A 14,010-nucleotide genomic window follows, 5' to 3' on the forward strand; every position below is an offset into this window, starting at 1 on the left:
CAGCCAGACAGACTTTGGGATAAATGATTGTTTTTGTTTTAAAGTGCAAGCAAATAAAAGGATGGGCTGTATACCTGTTTCTGCCTCTTATCAGTAGCCTATCCACAAGGATACTTGTAATCTGGGTAAAACTTTCCCCCATAGCTGCTGCAGGAGCTCCAGGGCAAGACAGACAATGAGCCTAGCCGTGGGCAAACCCTCAGCTCCCTCCTGCAACACACCTTACAAATGCAACTGGCTTGCAATGTTCCCATGCAGATGAAGGCATGATTGAGACTGGTCCCCTATTGCACAAATCACGTGTCTGCCATGTGTGTGTTGCTGGATCAGGGACTGGTATTGGCCAAAGGGGATGATCTAGTCAGGGACCTAAGAATTGATGGAAAGCTGGGTGATAGTGGCCACGAGCTGATTACCTTTACATCCATGACAAAGCTGGCAAGTCAGTCAGCAATGCAGAAGTCCTGAACTTCAGGAAAGCTGATTTTGACAAGCTCAGGAGACTCGTTGTGAAGGCCCTAAGGGACCATGACTCGACAGAAAGAGGAGTCTAAGAGAAGTGGTTGCTCCTCAAGGGAGTGATTCTGACAGCATATGGGATGTCCATCCCATCTAGGAGGAAGGGTAGCAAAAGGGCACAGCAACTCCCTTGGCTCAGCATGGAACTCGAGGACGTTCTACACCTAAAAAAGAGCAGCTTATGAAGGGTGGAATGCTGGAATCACCACCAAGGTGGAGTACTCAGCACTGGTTCATACTTGCGGGGAGTGGATCAGGAAAGCCAAGGCTGCAACCAAACTTCATCTGGCTTCATGTATCAAGGATAACAAGTCCTTTTACAGATATGTAGGGAGTCAGAAAAAAAGCAAGGGTAACACTGGACCCCTGCTGAACCAAATGGGACAACTGATAACTGACACCCAGGAAAAAGCCATCCTGGTTAATTGGTATTTCGCATCAGTCTTTCACCAGCCCAAAGGGACTGCCCTGCCTAGCATGATGTGGGACAGCCAGGGTAAGGGCATATTTATACCCAGCATCAGTGTAGACCTAGTAAAGGAATACCTTGAGAGGCTGGACACCTTCAAGTCAGCTGGTTCTGACAGATTACACCCTAGAGTACTCAAGGAGCTGGCAGGTGTCATAGCACAACCATTGGCAAAAATATTCGAAATCTCATGGCACTCAGGTGAAGTACCTGAAGACTGGAAAAAGGCCAACATGGTACCCATCCATCTTCAAGAAAGAGCGGAAAGTAGATCCTGGGCATTACAGGCCAATCAGCTTGACCTCAACCCCTGGTAAGATTCTGGAGAAAATGATCAAAGAGACCCTTCTTGATAAGTTGGCTGATGGCAACATCCTGAGGGACAGCAAGCACGGGTTTGTCATGGGTAGGTCTTGCCTGACCAGTCTCATCTCCTTCTATAAGCAGGTCACCTAGACAAGGGAGAAGAGATTGACATCATATACCTGGACTTTAAAAAAGCCTTTGATTTGGTGTCCCATGATCTCCTCATGGATATGATCTCCTTATGGAAAAATTGGCCAATTGTGGCCTCGGCTTACACCACAGCTGGGAAATTGGCTCTGAGGTCAGACTCAGAGAGTAGTAGTTGATGGTAGCAAATCGTTATGGTGCTCCGTGACCAGTGGTGTCCCCCAAGGCTCTATCCTTGGACTGGTTCTCTTCAATATCTTTATCAACGATGTGTACACTGGTGTCAGAAGCGCACTGGCCAAGTTCACCGACGACACTAAACTTTGGGGCATAGCGTCCACACCTGAGGACAGGGTAATGATCCAGATTGACTTGGATAAGCTTAGTGAGTGGGTGGATACAAACCTGATGATGTTCAATACTGATGATAAATGCAAGGTACTCCACCTCGGGGCAGGGGGGAGGTGGGGGCAGGAACCTGTAGTATGCTTATAGGCTCGGGAATGTTGTGTTCGCTAGCACCACAGCTGAAAGAGACTTGGGGTCACAACTGACTACAAAATGAACATGAGCCACCAATGCGACGTCGCAGGTCGCAGCTGGCAAAGCAAACCAAACTCTGGCTTGCATCCATAGATGCTTCTCAAGCAAATCTCAGGATGTCATCCTCCCGCTGTACTCTGCCTCGGTGAGGTCGCAGCTGGAGTACTGCATCCAGTTCTGGGCTCCACAATTCAGGAAGGATGTTGGGAAGCTTGACAGAGTCCAGAGGAGAGCCATGTGCATGATCAAAGGGCAAGAGAATAGATCTTATGAAGAGAGGCTGAGAGCCATGGGACTCTCCAGCCTGGAAAAGCGAAGGCTCAGGGAGGAACTGGTGGCTGCCTATAAGTACAAAAGGGGTGTGCATCAGGATCTGGGGGAATGCCTTTTCACCAGAGGGCCCCAAGGGATAACAAGGACCAATGGTCATAAACTCCTCCAAGACCGTTTTAGGCTAGACTTAAAGGAAAATTTCTTTACTGTCCGAGTCCCCAAGGCCTAGAATAGACTGCCTCCAGAAGTGGTGCAGCACCTACTCTGTAGGCATTCAAGCAATGTTTGGATGCTTATTTCGCTGGTATCTTTTGACCCTAGCTGACTTCCTGCCCCTGGGGCAGGGGGCTGGACTTGATGATCTCCAAGGTCCTTTCAAGCCCTAACATCTATGAAAAAGTGTGTGTTGCATGACAGAGAGCACGACTGAAGGTGCCACACCTCAGGAAAAATAATAAAAAATATAAATACAAAATGGAGGACACTTGGTTGGATGGCAGCTCTATGGAAAAGGATTGGGAGTTTTGGTAGACCACAGACTCAATATGAATCTGCAGTGTAATGCAGCCGCACAAAAAGCCAATGCAGTTTTGGGCTGCATCAACAGAAGCATTAAGTGCAAGACATGGGAGGTGACAGTGCCGCCTCTACTTGGCACTGGTTACACCTCATCTGGAGTACTGTGTGCTAGGACTGTGCAAAATGGCTGTTTCGATTCAGTTTTGGATTCAGCCATTTCGGAGGAACAGTGATTCATTCTGGTGTTTCGGATCACTGTTTTGTTTTGATTTGACTGGATCTGTTTTGGAGTTTCGCTGCTGTTTTGGTGATTTGGCCATAGACTATAATGGGGGAATCACCAAAATGCCTATAACTTCATCTTGCTTTATTTGGATGAAGATTGCAGGGATGGCCCCTTCTGAAGGCATGAAGCCTGCCAAGTTGCAAGGAGATTGTTGCAGGGGTGTTTGTGAAATTGCACCTCACGCTGTTCAAAGCAAGACTCGTATCATTTGACGGCAGCATGCTGTCATCCCACACACAGATCTACCTCCCCCCGGAGGCTTCGGGGCTGTGCTCTACTCTTCCCGGTAGAGGGAAGGGGGGAAGAGCCCCTGGATCTGCACACAGGATGACAGCAAGCTGGCACTGGGGCCAGCACCAGCACTGGGTTCTTTCAGGCACTTGGTGCAGGATGCACCAAGCACACTTGGTTGCTGGTGCTGGCCCCAGCCGGCAGCGGCAGCATGCTGTCACCCTGCATGCAGATCCCGGGGCCCGTGCCCCCCAGGAGGGCTGTGCCAGTCTCCTGTGCCCATGCCCCCTGGATCTGTGTGCAGGATCACAGCAGGCTGCCATCCCTCCCCCAGAGCACTGGGATTGGAAGGCACCTCAGGGACAGATTGCACACACTGGCCAGCTACAGATGTTAATATTAGAGCAGTACTTCCTCCCCTCTTCCCCCTCCCTCTTTTTAGTTTCTGTTTCACTGCAGGCCTGGCTCTGCAACTTTCCAAAACATTTCAGATGGTTTTGTTTAGTTTTGAAGCCTTTTGTTTCAAAGGTATTTCGAAATGAAAAAGAAGCTGCGAAAGTTCTGCGCAGCCCTACTGTGTGCAATTTTGGGCTCCATGTTGTAAAAAGGGCATGGAGAAGTTAGAGAGGGTCCAGTCAGGCAACGAAGATGATGAAGGACTTGGAAAGCAAGTCATATGAGGAGAGGCTGAAGGAGTTAGGCATGTTCAGCTTGCAGAAAAGGCTTAAGAGAGGACACAATAGCAGTCTTCAAATACTTGAAGGGATGCCATAAAGAAGAGGGAAAGCAGCTTTTCTCTCTTGCTCTGGAAAGAAGGATGCGGACCAATGGCTTCAAGTTGAAAAAAAATAAATTAAGACTGAATATTTGGAAAAAAACTTCTTCACTGTGAGACTAGTGAGGCAATGAAATAGACTGCCTAGGGAAGGCTGTGGACTGCGGGGGGTTTTGCCTTCCCCTGTAGTGGAGGGCTTGGCCATTTACCTGAGATCTCTTGGGTACAGACTGACAACATTTTATAGAAGCAGGGCATTGACTGCTATGGTTTCCCTGATTCACCCATGGCAGGTTAGGGTGTTAGGTCTGTTGTGTCAGGGTTGACAGTAGTCTTACATAGAGTTTAAATTTAAATTATGGTTGTACGGGATGGTTTGGATAAGGATGACCCTGACTAAGGTAGGGGCTTGAACTAGAGGACTGGAGGTCCCTTACAGCCCTACTTCTCTATGGCTCTATGATGAAATTGGGGATCAGTTCTCATGATGGCATTTGAACATCTGCCAGCACTCTAATATAGATTGAATGTGACCCAGACCCTCATGGTGCACCCCCACTTTATGCTTATACTACGGAATACTTTTTCATTGTTAAATTAAGTACTTTTCACCAAAGCGATACTTTGCATGATCAAGGAATAAAAACAGTTATTTCTAGATAAAATATTAAAATATAATCTAGTCTGTAACTGGACATATGTCTATACATGAGTAGGGACTATTTTTACATTAACAAGAGATTTTTCAAGGTATGTACATCTCTGACAATATACACTAACAAATATTAGCATCTTCATCATAATTATAAAGTATGAAAATTAGGTAAGACACAATCTGTAAATTATGGAAGTACAACATAGATCCTACTGTCCTAGTATTAAATAGGGGTGCACCCATAAAGATTTTCTTGGCTGATACTGTTTATTAACCATCCATATTGGCCAATACTGACTCATCGAATAGTCGATTTATAGGAATACAGCTGGGCAGCTTCAAAAGCAGCGTCTAGCTCAGGGGTGGGCAATTATTTTGGGTGGAGGGCCACTTACTGAGTTTTGGCAATCCATTGAGGGCCGCATGACAGGTAGCCCAGGGCAGATCAATATTAATTTTCTACATTTTTTAGGGGCCCTGCAGGCCAGGCAGAATGGCCTGGCAGGCCACATCTGGCCCCCAGGCTGCATTTTGCCCACCCCTAGTTTAGCTGGTTAAATCTGCTGGGTGGGAGGGGGAAGGGATATGGGGGTGGGAAAGGACATGTGGGGTGCAGACTGAAGTGCTCACAATGAGGGAGGGAGTGGGGTAGGCACTGCCCAGCCAGGGTGGTGAATGCTACCCCGAGAGTAGAATGGAGCTGTGGGCAGCTTGCCTGGGAGGTGCAGAGGGGTGGTCATTGGGGCGATTCCCTGTCCCCCACCCCCCCTTCCGATTTGTGCATGGAGCCTAGGTGGGCTGCCTGTTGTGGGCTCAGGGCTAGGGGCTGCACTGGCTTCTTCCTGGTGCAAGGGCTGGGCCGGAGCTGTGCTTGTGGTGAGTGGGGGGGGGGGTGGCAGTTCTGGGAAGGGGGCTACGGCAAATTTTGCGGTGGTCATAGCTCACCCTGTAGCCACCCCTCTCAGCACCTCTGCTGTCTAGTCCCCCCTGCCCACTCGGAACCCAGCCCTGGCCCAGCCCCCTCCTGCCAGGAAGAGGCTGGTGCAGCCCATGGCCCTGAGCCTGCAGCCCATCCTCATACCACACACAAATCTGCGGGGCACATGTCCCCCATGCCTCCCCCAGGGACACACAGCGGTGAAGAGATGCCCTCCCTCTTCAACCTCCTGCACCCCCCCAGGATGAGCCCCCACAGCTCTGCTCCATTCCCAGGGTTGTATTCACTGCCCTGGCTGGACAGCACCTGCCCCTGTCCCTGCTCCACTCCTTCCCTCACCACAGGGCCTTGATCTGTCCCCCTGCAACCTCTTCTCTCCTCCCCAAGTCCCTTCACCCTCACAGACTTACCAGCCCAATGGTGCTCCAAGCTGCCAGGCTGCATTCCTAGCTATGTGCACGCTGTAACTTTATACATGCACGTGGGATTTATTGGCGACATTCTTAGCTACAGCGGCCAAAAAAATGCCAGCTGCTAATAATGTTAATTTTCCTTTTATCAATGCCAATCTGATATGCCACTGCTATAATGTGTATAAGTTTTAATGCATGTTGGAACAGACTTGATTAATCTAGTCTGCTGGAGCATGCTAATTAGCGTCTCATGTATGCAGTGTTCCCATGCTTTAAAATGGCAGCAGGGGCACTAACTAAAGCACGTTGTACAAGCTTTAGCTAAAGCACATTGAACAAGCTATAGCTAAAGCACCCCCGCCACCATTTTGAGGCACAGGATGCCGAGTACATCAGATGCTATGTGTACTTTAATTAGAGTGGCTCTCAGAACCACGCTAATTAAAGCGTTTCCCACCTCCTGCCCCTCCACCCCTGAAGCACATGTAAAAACATCCATTATGCTACAGAGCTGGGGTGCCAAATAATCCAGTCCCATGGGCCAGATAAGTGGCGAGGGGCAATTCATGGACTCATTTGGGGCCATATACCTCCTCCCCTTCCACCACCATACCTGATCTGGTTGCTACTTCAGTCAGTCTGGGACCTGCACTGCAGCTGGAACCAATGCTGCATTGCAGCACAATCAAGCCAGAGCAACAGCTGTGCTACACATGGTGGTTGCCTTGACTGAACTTTGTTGGAAGCAGCACCTGCTCTGGCAGCTTTGGAACTGGGCTGTACACAGCACTTTCTGCAGACAGATGGGCCCACACTGCACACAACCATGCAAGCGCCATGTGCAGTGTAGGTCCCAGACCAGTTGGAGGAGGTGATGAACATAATGCATCTCTCAGAGCAGGCACTGCATGTGGTACAGGCTGGCTGGGCCAGATACCGTATGCAGCCCAGCTGCTACTCCAGCCATTCTGTACTGCATGTGGTACCCATTCCAGCCAGGTCAGGATCTACACTGTACAGAGTACATTTCCCAGACCAGCTAGAGCAGCCACTAGATTAGGTATGCTGGAGGAGGGGGAGGGAGAAGGGGAAAGTGAAGGTCCATTAAGTTGAAACAGTGCATGGACTGGCTCTACATCATGGGTATGTGCTGTGCCCTGTGTGGGTCTGATCAGAAATCGGGGGCAGGATGGCAGGGTTCTGCAGGCATGTTTGATACTTTCGCTGCAGACTAATGAAGAGGAGTAATGAAACACTTCCAGGGACAGCACACCAGTGTCTCATTTTTTTTTTATTTGTGGAATTTGGGACCATGAGATGAGAAGGAAGAACACCCTCTATGGGAAACTGTGCAAAAAGGTTTAAACAGCAGGTAAGAGATCCTGCTAACTAGGAGTGACCAAAGATACAGCTTGCAAGCTTACCTGAAGGCCTGGAAATCTGGTAATGGGGAAGTGGTACCAGTGCTAAATAACTGCCACCAGACGATATAGCCCCATGTGCCAGATCAGGCAAAATGATATGGTCCCATGCCACTTACTGGCCTACACTGCCTGGACTGAAGACTCCTGTGTGGGGCTGTTGAGGTGGGCAGCACTACTACCAACCTATGGAGTCTACTCTCACCCAACTTTGCCCCAGATAAAGAATACTCGTGGAGAGAAGAACAGCTTTGAGTTTTCCCTCCCAATCTAGAACCAGTGCAGGGAGGAAGGGGATGTAGGTTCCTCTTCCCTTAGGCACATTTGTGTGGTTAACTGACTACTATCCAAAAATTCTGCAATTTGTTCCTCAAAAGGAGTTACCAGAAGATTCCCTGGCTGTGCTCTTAGTATTAAGGCACACAAGGAGAGCAGGACTATCTTAGTGGTAGCAATCCCATGGCTACAGTGCCACTATTATATTACATAAGTACTTCTCATAAAAAAATAAAAGCAAGGAGCTTTGTCTTTATCGATATTTTTTAATTGTCTTTATAGGTCATTCTTGTGGACTCAGGTGTGGTATCTGCACCTTTTTAAAAGTACAATTTCTGAGAACATGGTGACTTTGTTAGGCCTCCGATACTTTTGCAACAGCCGAGGAAGGTTGGGGAAAAATGCCCTAATATCAATAATGGAGGGTTTCAATAGTACAAAACAGTCTTAAAGCTAACTTAACTGGCAAGGGATGGATGGCCCCTCTGTCGTGCAAATCCATTATAGTGTCCCAGTGACTGCTAAACCACTCTTGACCCTTCCCCCCTCAGACTTTTTCCTTCCTTGTCAAAAGGGGGAAGGGAGGTAGAAATCAAAATTGTCAGAATGGAAAACATTTTGTCAGCTTATTTTATAGAATCACTTCTAATGATTCTATAAATCATAATACATAATACATCTGAATAGCAGAACAACATTTTTAAAACCTTCATTTAACTTGATTACACCTGTTTTACTTTTGCTTGTGAACTTGTAACGTTTTGGAAAAAGGACCATATTGCCTTGGAGTCTATAGACATTCAAAAGCTCTATTATACTTATTAGTTACAATAAATTATTAGAATAATAACATTACAAAGTTACATGAAAATTCAGTGAATTTATTTCACATTTACTCTTGTATGAAGCATTATACTCACCTTCTGTAGCAAACTGCTCTAAATGCTTTAAGGTAATTTCCTTGAATTTTGAACTTTCAGCAAGGCGGTCATAAATTACTGTATCCTAAAATATAATCCAAATTATGTGAAAGTGAATTAACAGAATCAATTTAGGTAGGCAGATTTTCCTTGAAAAGCTAAAATAAAAAGCCATTTAGAAAAAAATAGAGTAGAAAAAATATGCACTATTTCATTTTAACTCATGGACAAAGGATATGCATCTCTCTTCTGGAGAGAAGCAAACAGGTGGTCTTTGTAAATCCTGAGGTTCTGTAGAGTTCTGCAGAGATATGCACTTTGTACTTCTGGAACTATTTGGGCTTTTCCTGTAATTTATCCTCTTATCTCCTCTTACCTTTCATATATGTATTTTCCCCCTTGGTCTGCCCCTCACATTTTTTTGTTCCTCTTTCACTGTGATTCTAATGAATTAAACTGATCTTCAGCAGCCATTGTACCTTATTGACAATTAGAAAGGTTAAGCAGCAAAATTTTCCTCAGTTCTGTATTCAGTTCTTACATTCACTGAAACATTAGTTATATGACGTATTTCAGGTGTTCAGCTTTTTTAGCGAACACTTAAGCATGACTTAAGATCTTACATCAGGGATGTGCAAAATACAGCCCACAGGGGGACTCTGTCAGATCTGCAGCGGGTCCCTTGGTCCCGCTTGGCTCAGGCAGTTTGGCCCATAATGCATCCCACCACCCCTGGGCACGAAGCAGGGCTGGGGCAGCTCTGTAGCTGCGCTGCCTTTTTAGGGGGTGGCTCCTGCTGGTTGCTGTTTCTGCTGGCTCCAATCCCGTGGTACTGGCAGGGACCTGCACATAGCCTTAACTCTGACCTGCCCTGAAGCGGGCACAGGGACAGGAGTATGTGCTATTGGCAGGGTGTGGGTATAGGTAAGCACACACACGTAACAGGCTGGGTAGACCAGATCCTGGGCTTACTGCCCTGCCAAGGCATGTAATCCAAGTTGCAATCTAGCCTCTTCATCAGGGAACAGAATTTTAATATAGTTAAGCTGAAAAAAACAAGGAATTTTAGGTGCTCTGACTTCAGCTGATGTTTTGGGGTAATTTCATACTTCTTTATTTATTTCTATCATGTATTTTTGTGTGTATGAATAGTAGGGTTATTCATAAATTAGCATTAATATAACATCATTACACAATAAATTTAAATAAAATAAAAAACTTACAGCTCCTTTGCAGTAGAGTCTTAATTTCCCACTTGGTGTACGAACAATCACAGACATTCTTTTCCTAGTGCTAGAAGAGATATAACAGTCCATAAACATATGCAATCCATTACACTTACATTAAACAATGTTTTTTCACCTACCAACAAAAACAGAACTGTTAAGAATGTGACAATCTGAAGGGCTCTGTCCTGTTTAGATAGTTTAGCAAGGTCCTTGAAACGTACAAGGTATTGACTTTATCTCCAAGGGGCAATAGGATTTTGGGAAGGAAACGAGGCAAATTAAATAGGTTCATTCAAATGAAAGTTTGCTACGCGTTTAAAGTATTAAATTTCATATTAGGTCCTAACATTTTATTTCTATGGAATGCTATCTATGGAAAGTCAATCATGAGAGCAAGGCATTCACTGATCTTTTGTGTTGATGTTCATATGTCCATATCTTTATTCACTATTACATCTTACCAGGGTTACAAGGCTTTACTATGTATTATATACTCCCTGGTAACTACTTATATGCATACTATTATCCTACGATAAGTGAAAGGTAAACTGTAGTGACTTGATTAAAGGTGGTTAAGGGCTTAACTGTTACACAGTGATAGCATTCAGTAGGCAGTGATCACAGAGCAACTAGCATTTGGTGTAGCCCCACTCCCTTTTATACCCTGCTGTTATAGTTCAGTGGTAGAATCCTTGCCTGCCAGGCAGATAACACAGGTCCAATTCCTGGACATGCACATAACTTCAGCCACTGAGATACTGAACTTCCAGTCAGTTTGGCCTTTGGATTCTGTCTCAACGGTCTATTTGGGGATGGAAGGTCTGGGCAACCTCCACTCCTCCATACTCTAGCCTATGTATGCACTGAAGGTCTGGGTGGCCTCTAACACATACACCATGATCCAGAAGGATCAATGGTTGCTTACTATAACTCCTGTTTATCCTGTGGTTAAGTCTTATTCTGTTGACACCTTAAGATCAATTTAAAGAGCATATAATGAGACTTGGAGTGGCATGATGGGATCTGCAAAAATATCTTATCAAGATTCCAAGTCAGAAAGCATTCTCCAATTTAATCAACCACTAATTGTTGGAGGAGCCATCACCAAGGAGGATTATACAGGGATTGTACAGGGGCTATTAGGAAGGCTAAGGTAGAGATGGAACTGGAACTAGCGGCCCTTATCAGAGATAACAAGAAGTCCTTTTTTAAATACATAGGGGGTAAAAAGAAGGTGCCAAATAATGTGGGGCCTCTGCAGGACATGCCTGGTAATCTGGTGGTAGAAGATCTCTTTAACAGATTCTTTGCTTCCATTTTTCTGAGCAGGGACAGGGACATCCCCTCATTGGGATTCCAGATGGACCCAGGGGAGGCAAAGCCAGGGTCAGTGAGGATCTAATCAGGGAATTTCTGGAGGGACTAGATGTATTCAAATCAGCAGGTCCTGATGATCTCCACCCTAGAGTGCTTAGGGAATTGGCAGAGGTCATTGTAGGACCTCTGACACAGCTTTACAAGCACTTGTGGTGCTCTGGTGAAGTGCCTGATGACTGGAAAAGGGCCAATGTGGTCCCCATTTTCAAAAAAGGGAGGAAGGAGGACCCAGGAAACTATAGGCCTGTTATTCTTACCTTAGCCCTGGGGCGGCTCTTTGAGAAAATTATGCAGGAGCACATCTGCAAGGGGCCAACACAGGAGTTTATGCTTAGGGGCAATCAACGTGGGTTCATTAGAGGCAGGTCCTGTCAGACCAACCTGGTAGCCTTCTGTGACCAGGTCACAAAAGCCTTGGACGCAGGTGTCGCGGTTGACGTAGTCTTCCTGGACTTTAGGAAGGCCTTTGACACTGTCTCTCACCCCGTTCTCATTAAAAAATTAGGAAATTGTGGTGTCAATGCCTATACAGTCAGATGGGTCACAAACTGACTGGTGGACCGCACCCAGAGAGTGGTGGTGGATGGGTCATTTTTGACCTGGGGAGATGTGGGCAGTGGGGTTCCCCAGGACTCAGTCCTGCATTGTTCAATATCTTTATCGCCGACTTGGAAGAGGGGGTGAAAAGCACCTTGTTCAAGTTCACAGATGACACTAAGTGAGCACGCTAGAAGAGAGGGACAGGCTACAACTAGATCTCAACAGGTTACAGAGGTGGGTGGATGCGACTAGGATGGGTTTCAATACGGACAAATGCAAGGTGTTGCACCGGGGAGGAAGAAACAGCAGCATACCTACAGGCTGGGGAACTCCCTTCTTGTCAGCACAGAGGCAGAAAAGGATCTGGGAATCACTACTGATTCCAAGATGAACATGGGCTGCCAATGTAGGGATGCAGTCAGGAAGGCCAACCGCACCTTGTCATGCATCCATAGATGCATCACAAGCAAGTTCAAGGAGGTGATCCTCCCCCTCTACGTGACATTGGTGAGGCCGCAGTTGGAGTACTGCATCCAGTTCGGGGCGCCGTGCTTCAGAAGGGATGTGGACAGCATTGAGAGGGTGCAGAGGAGGGCCACTCGCATGATCAGGGGGCAGCAGGGCAGGCCCTACTAGGAGAGGCTACAGGACCTGAACCTGTTCAGCCTCCACAAAAGAAGGCTGAGAGGGGATCTGGTGGCCACCTATAAGGGGACCAGCAGGCAATGGGAGAGTCCCTGTTCTCCTGAGCACTACCGGGGGTTACAAGGAACAACGTCCATAAGTTGACTGAGTAGATTCAGGCTAGATATTAGGAGGCACTACTTCACTGTCAGGGCGGCTAGGGTCTGGAACCAACTTTCAAGGGAAGTGGTGCTTGCCCCTACCATGGGGGTCTTCAAAAGGAGGCTGGACAGCCACCTGGCTGGGGTCATTTGACCCCAGCATCCTTTCCTGCCCATGGCAGGGGGTCAGACTAGATGATGTGTTTAGGTCCCTACCAAATATGAAACTATAATGGGTGGAGGTCATAGCTGACTAATGGCACCATATATATACAAACTGATAACCCTCTGGAATGTTCTAAATATAGTTGGAAGGTTTAATTTGGCACTGATGGCGACAGTTTGAAGGGGGAAAAAAATCTCTCTTCAAGGGAATGATGGCTTTTACTGATTTCAAACTGATTAAAATTCCTATAAATACTATCATTTGTGATAGAATAAAAGCTGATTTTTTTCTAAATCATAATGAATGTCAGCTGTTTGAATAGGTGAAGAATGTTATATGGAGTTGTGGCAACTTCCTGATGGGATGGGATTTGCCTTTGATCAGTCAGTCATTTAAATATAGATGGATTTGAATGCATATCTATCTACTACCGTAATCAGGCATATTGAATTTATTCACGTGCCACAAGCACCTTTCCCCACCCCAAAAGAAACCCTCCATAATTAGGGTGCATGTCTTAAAAGTGGAAGCTGATTTTCTTCACCAGAACAAAAGCATACAGGAACAGAAGCATGCTGGCTTCCACTTATCTCCAGCCAGCAAACATGAGGGACAGAGTCCTGCTTTAACCCTCTCAGCTGGTAACAAATGTAGCTTTTGGCTACTTCAGCAGTGGCTGAGAGGGTTAACACTAGCTTCTGCCTGAAGCAGCCAGTAAGCTGGCTAAGGACGAGCTGACTGCATACAGTCGATTCTCTCAGCAATGATTATGATGATAAAAAAAAAAAAGCACACTTTTTCTTCTTTTTTTGGAAGGCAAAAAGACGTCTCACTTGGGGGCAAGTGGTATGTAAAAAAAATATGGCATTTAAGACTTTGTATGCTGGAAAGGAACTGAATGTTAGCATTTTGTATTGTCAATGATTGAGCCGCAAGAGTTAAAGAGTTTGGGCACAGCATTGTCTTCAGCTATAATCAACACTTGCTTTAGGGTGCCTGAATGATAGTGAAGATTGTCAGTTACCCCTGTTTCAGGAAGTTCATCCAACTGCATTTGAATGGCACAAATGTTCATATGCCAAAGGGTCAATGAGAACCTCCACAGAACCGAAGACAATATAAATTAAACCATAAATTCATTGTTAATAAACCTGACCTTCTATTTAGGAGACGCACACTTTTGGATTACCACAATTGTATGCAACTTTAAATTTTGCCTCTCA

General features: G+C 46.2%; 1 protein-coding gene across 5 annotated transcripts in view; it reads right to left on the minus strand.

The window, feature by feature from the left end:
- Positions 1-14,010, minus strand: part of ATP8A1 (ATPase phospholipid transporting 8A1) — a 186,623-nt gene that overhangs the window by 67,084 nt on the left and 105,529 nt on the right. For all 5 annotated transcript variants that reach the window (XM_019552930.1, XM_019552927.1, XM_019552929.1 and 2 more), the window contains 2 exons: positions 9,914-9,983; positions 8,691-8,775 (listed from right to left, as the gene is read on the minus strand). In XM_019552930.1, coding sequence (XP_019408475.1) covers positions 8,691-8,775; positions 9,914-9,983 — 155 coding nt within the window. The remainder of the gene's footprint in view (positions 1-8,690; positions 8,776-9,913; positions 9,984-14,010) is intronic.

Source organism: Crocodylus porosus, unplaced genomic scaffold (genome assembly GCF_001723895.1).
Source record: "Crocodylus porosus isolate Cpor-Errol unplaced genomic scaffold, CroPor_comp1, whole genome shotgun sequence".
NCBI lineage: Eukaryota > Metazoa > Chordata > Crocodylia > Crocodylidae > Crocodylus > Crocodylus porosus.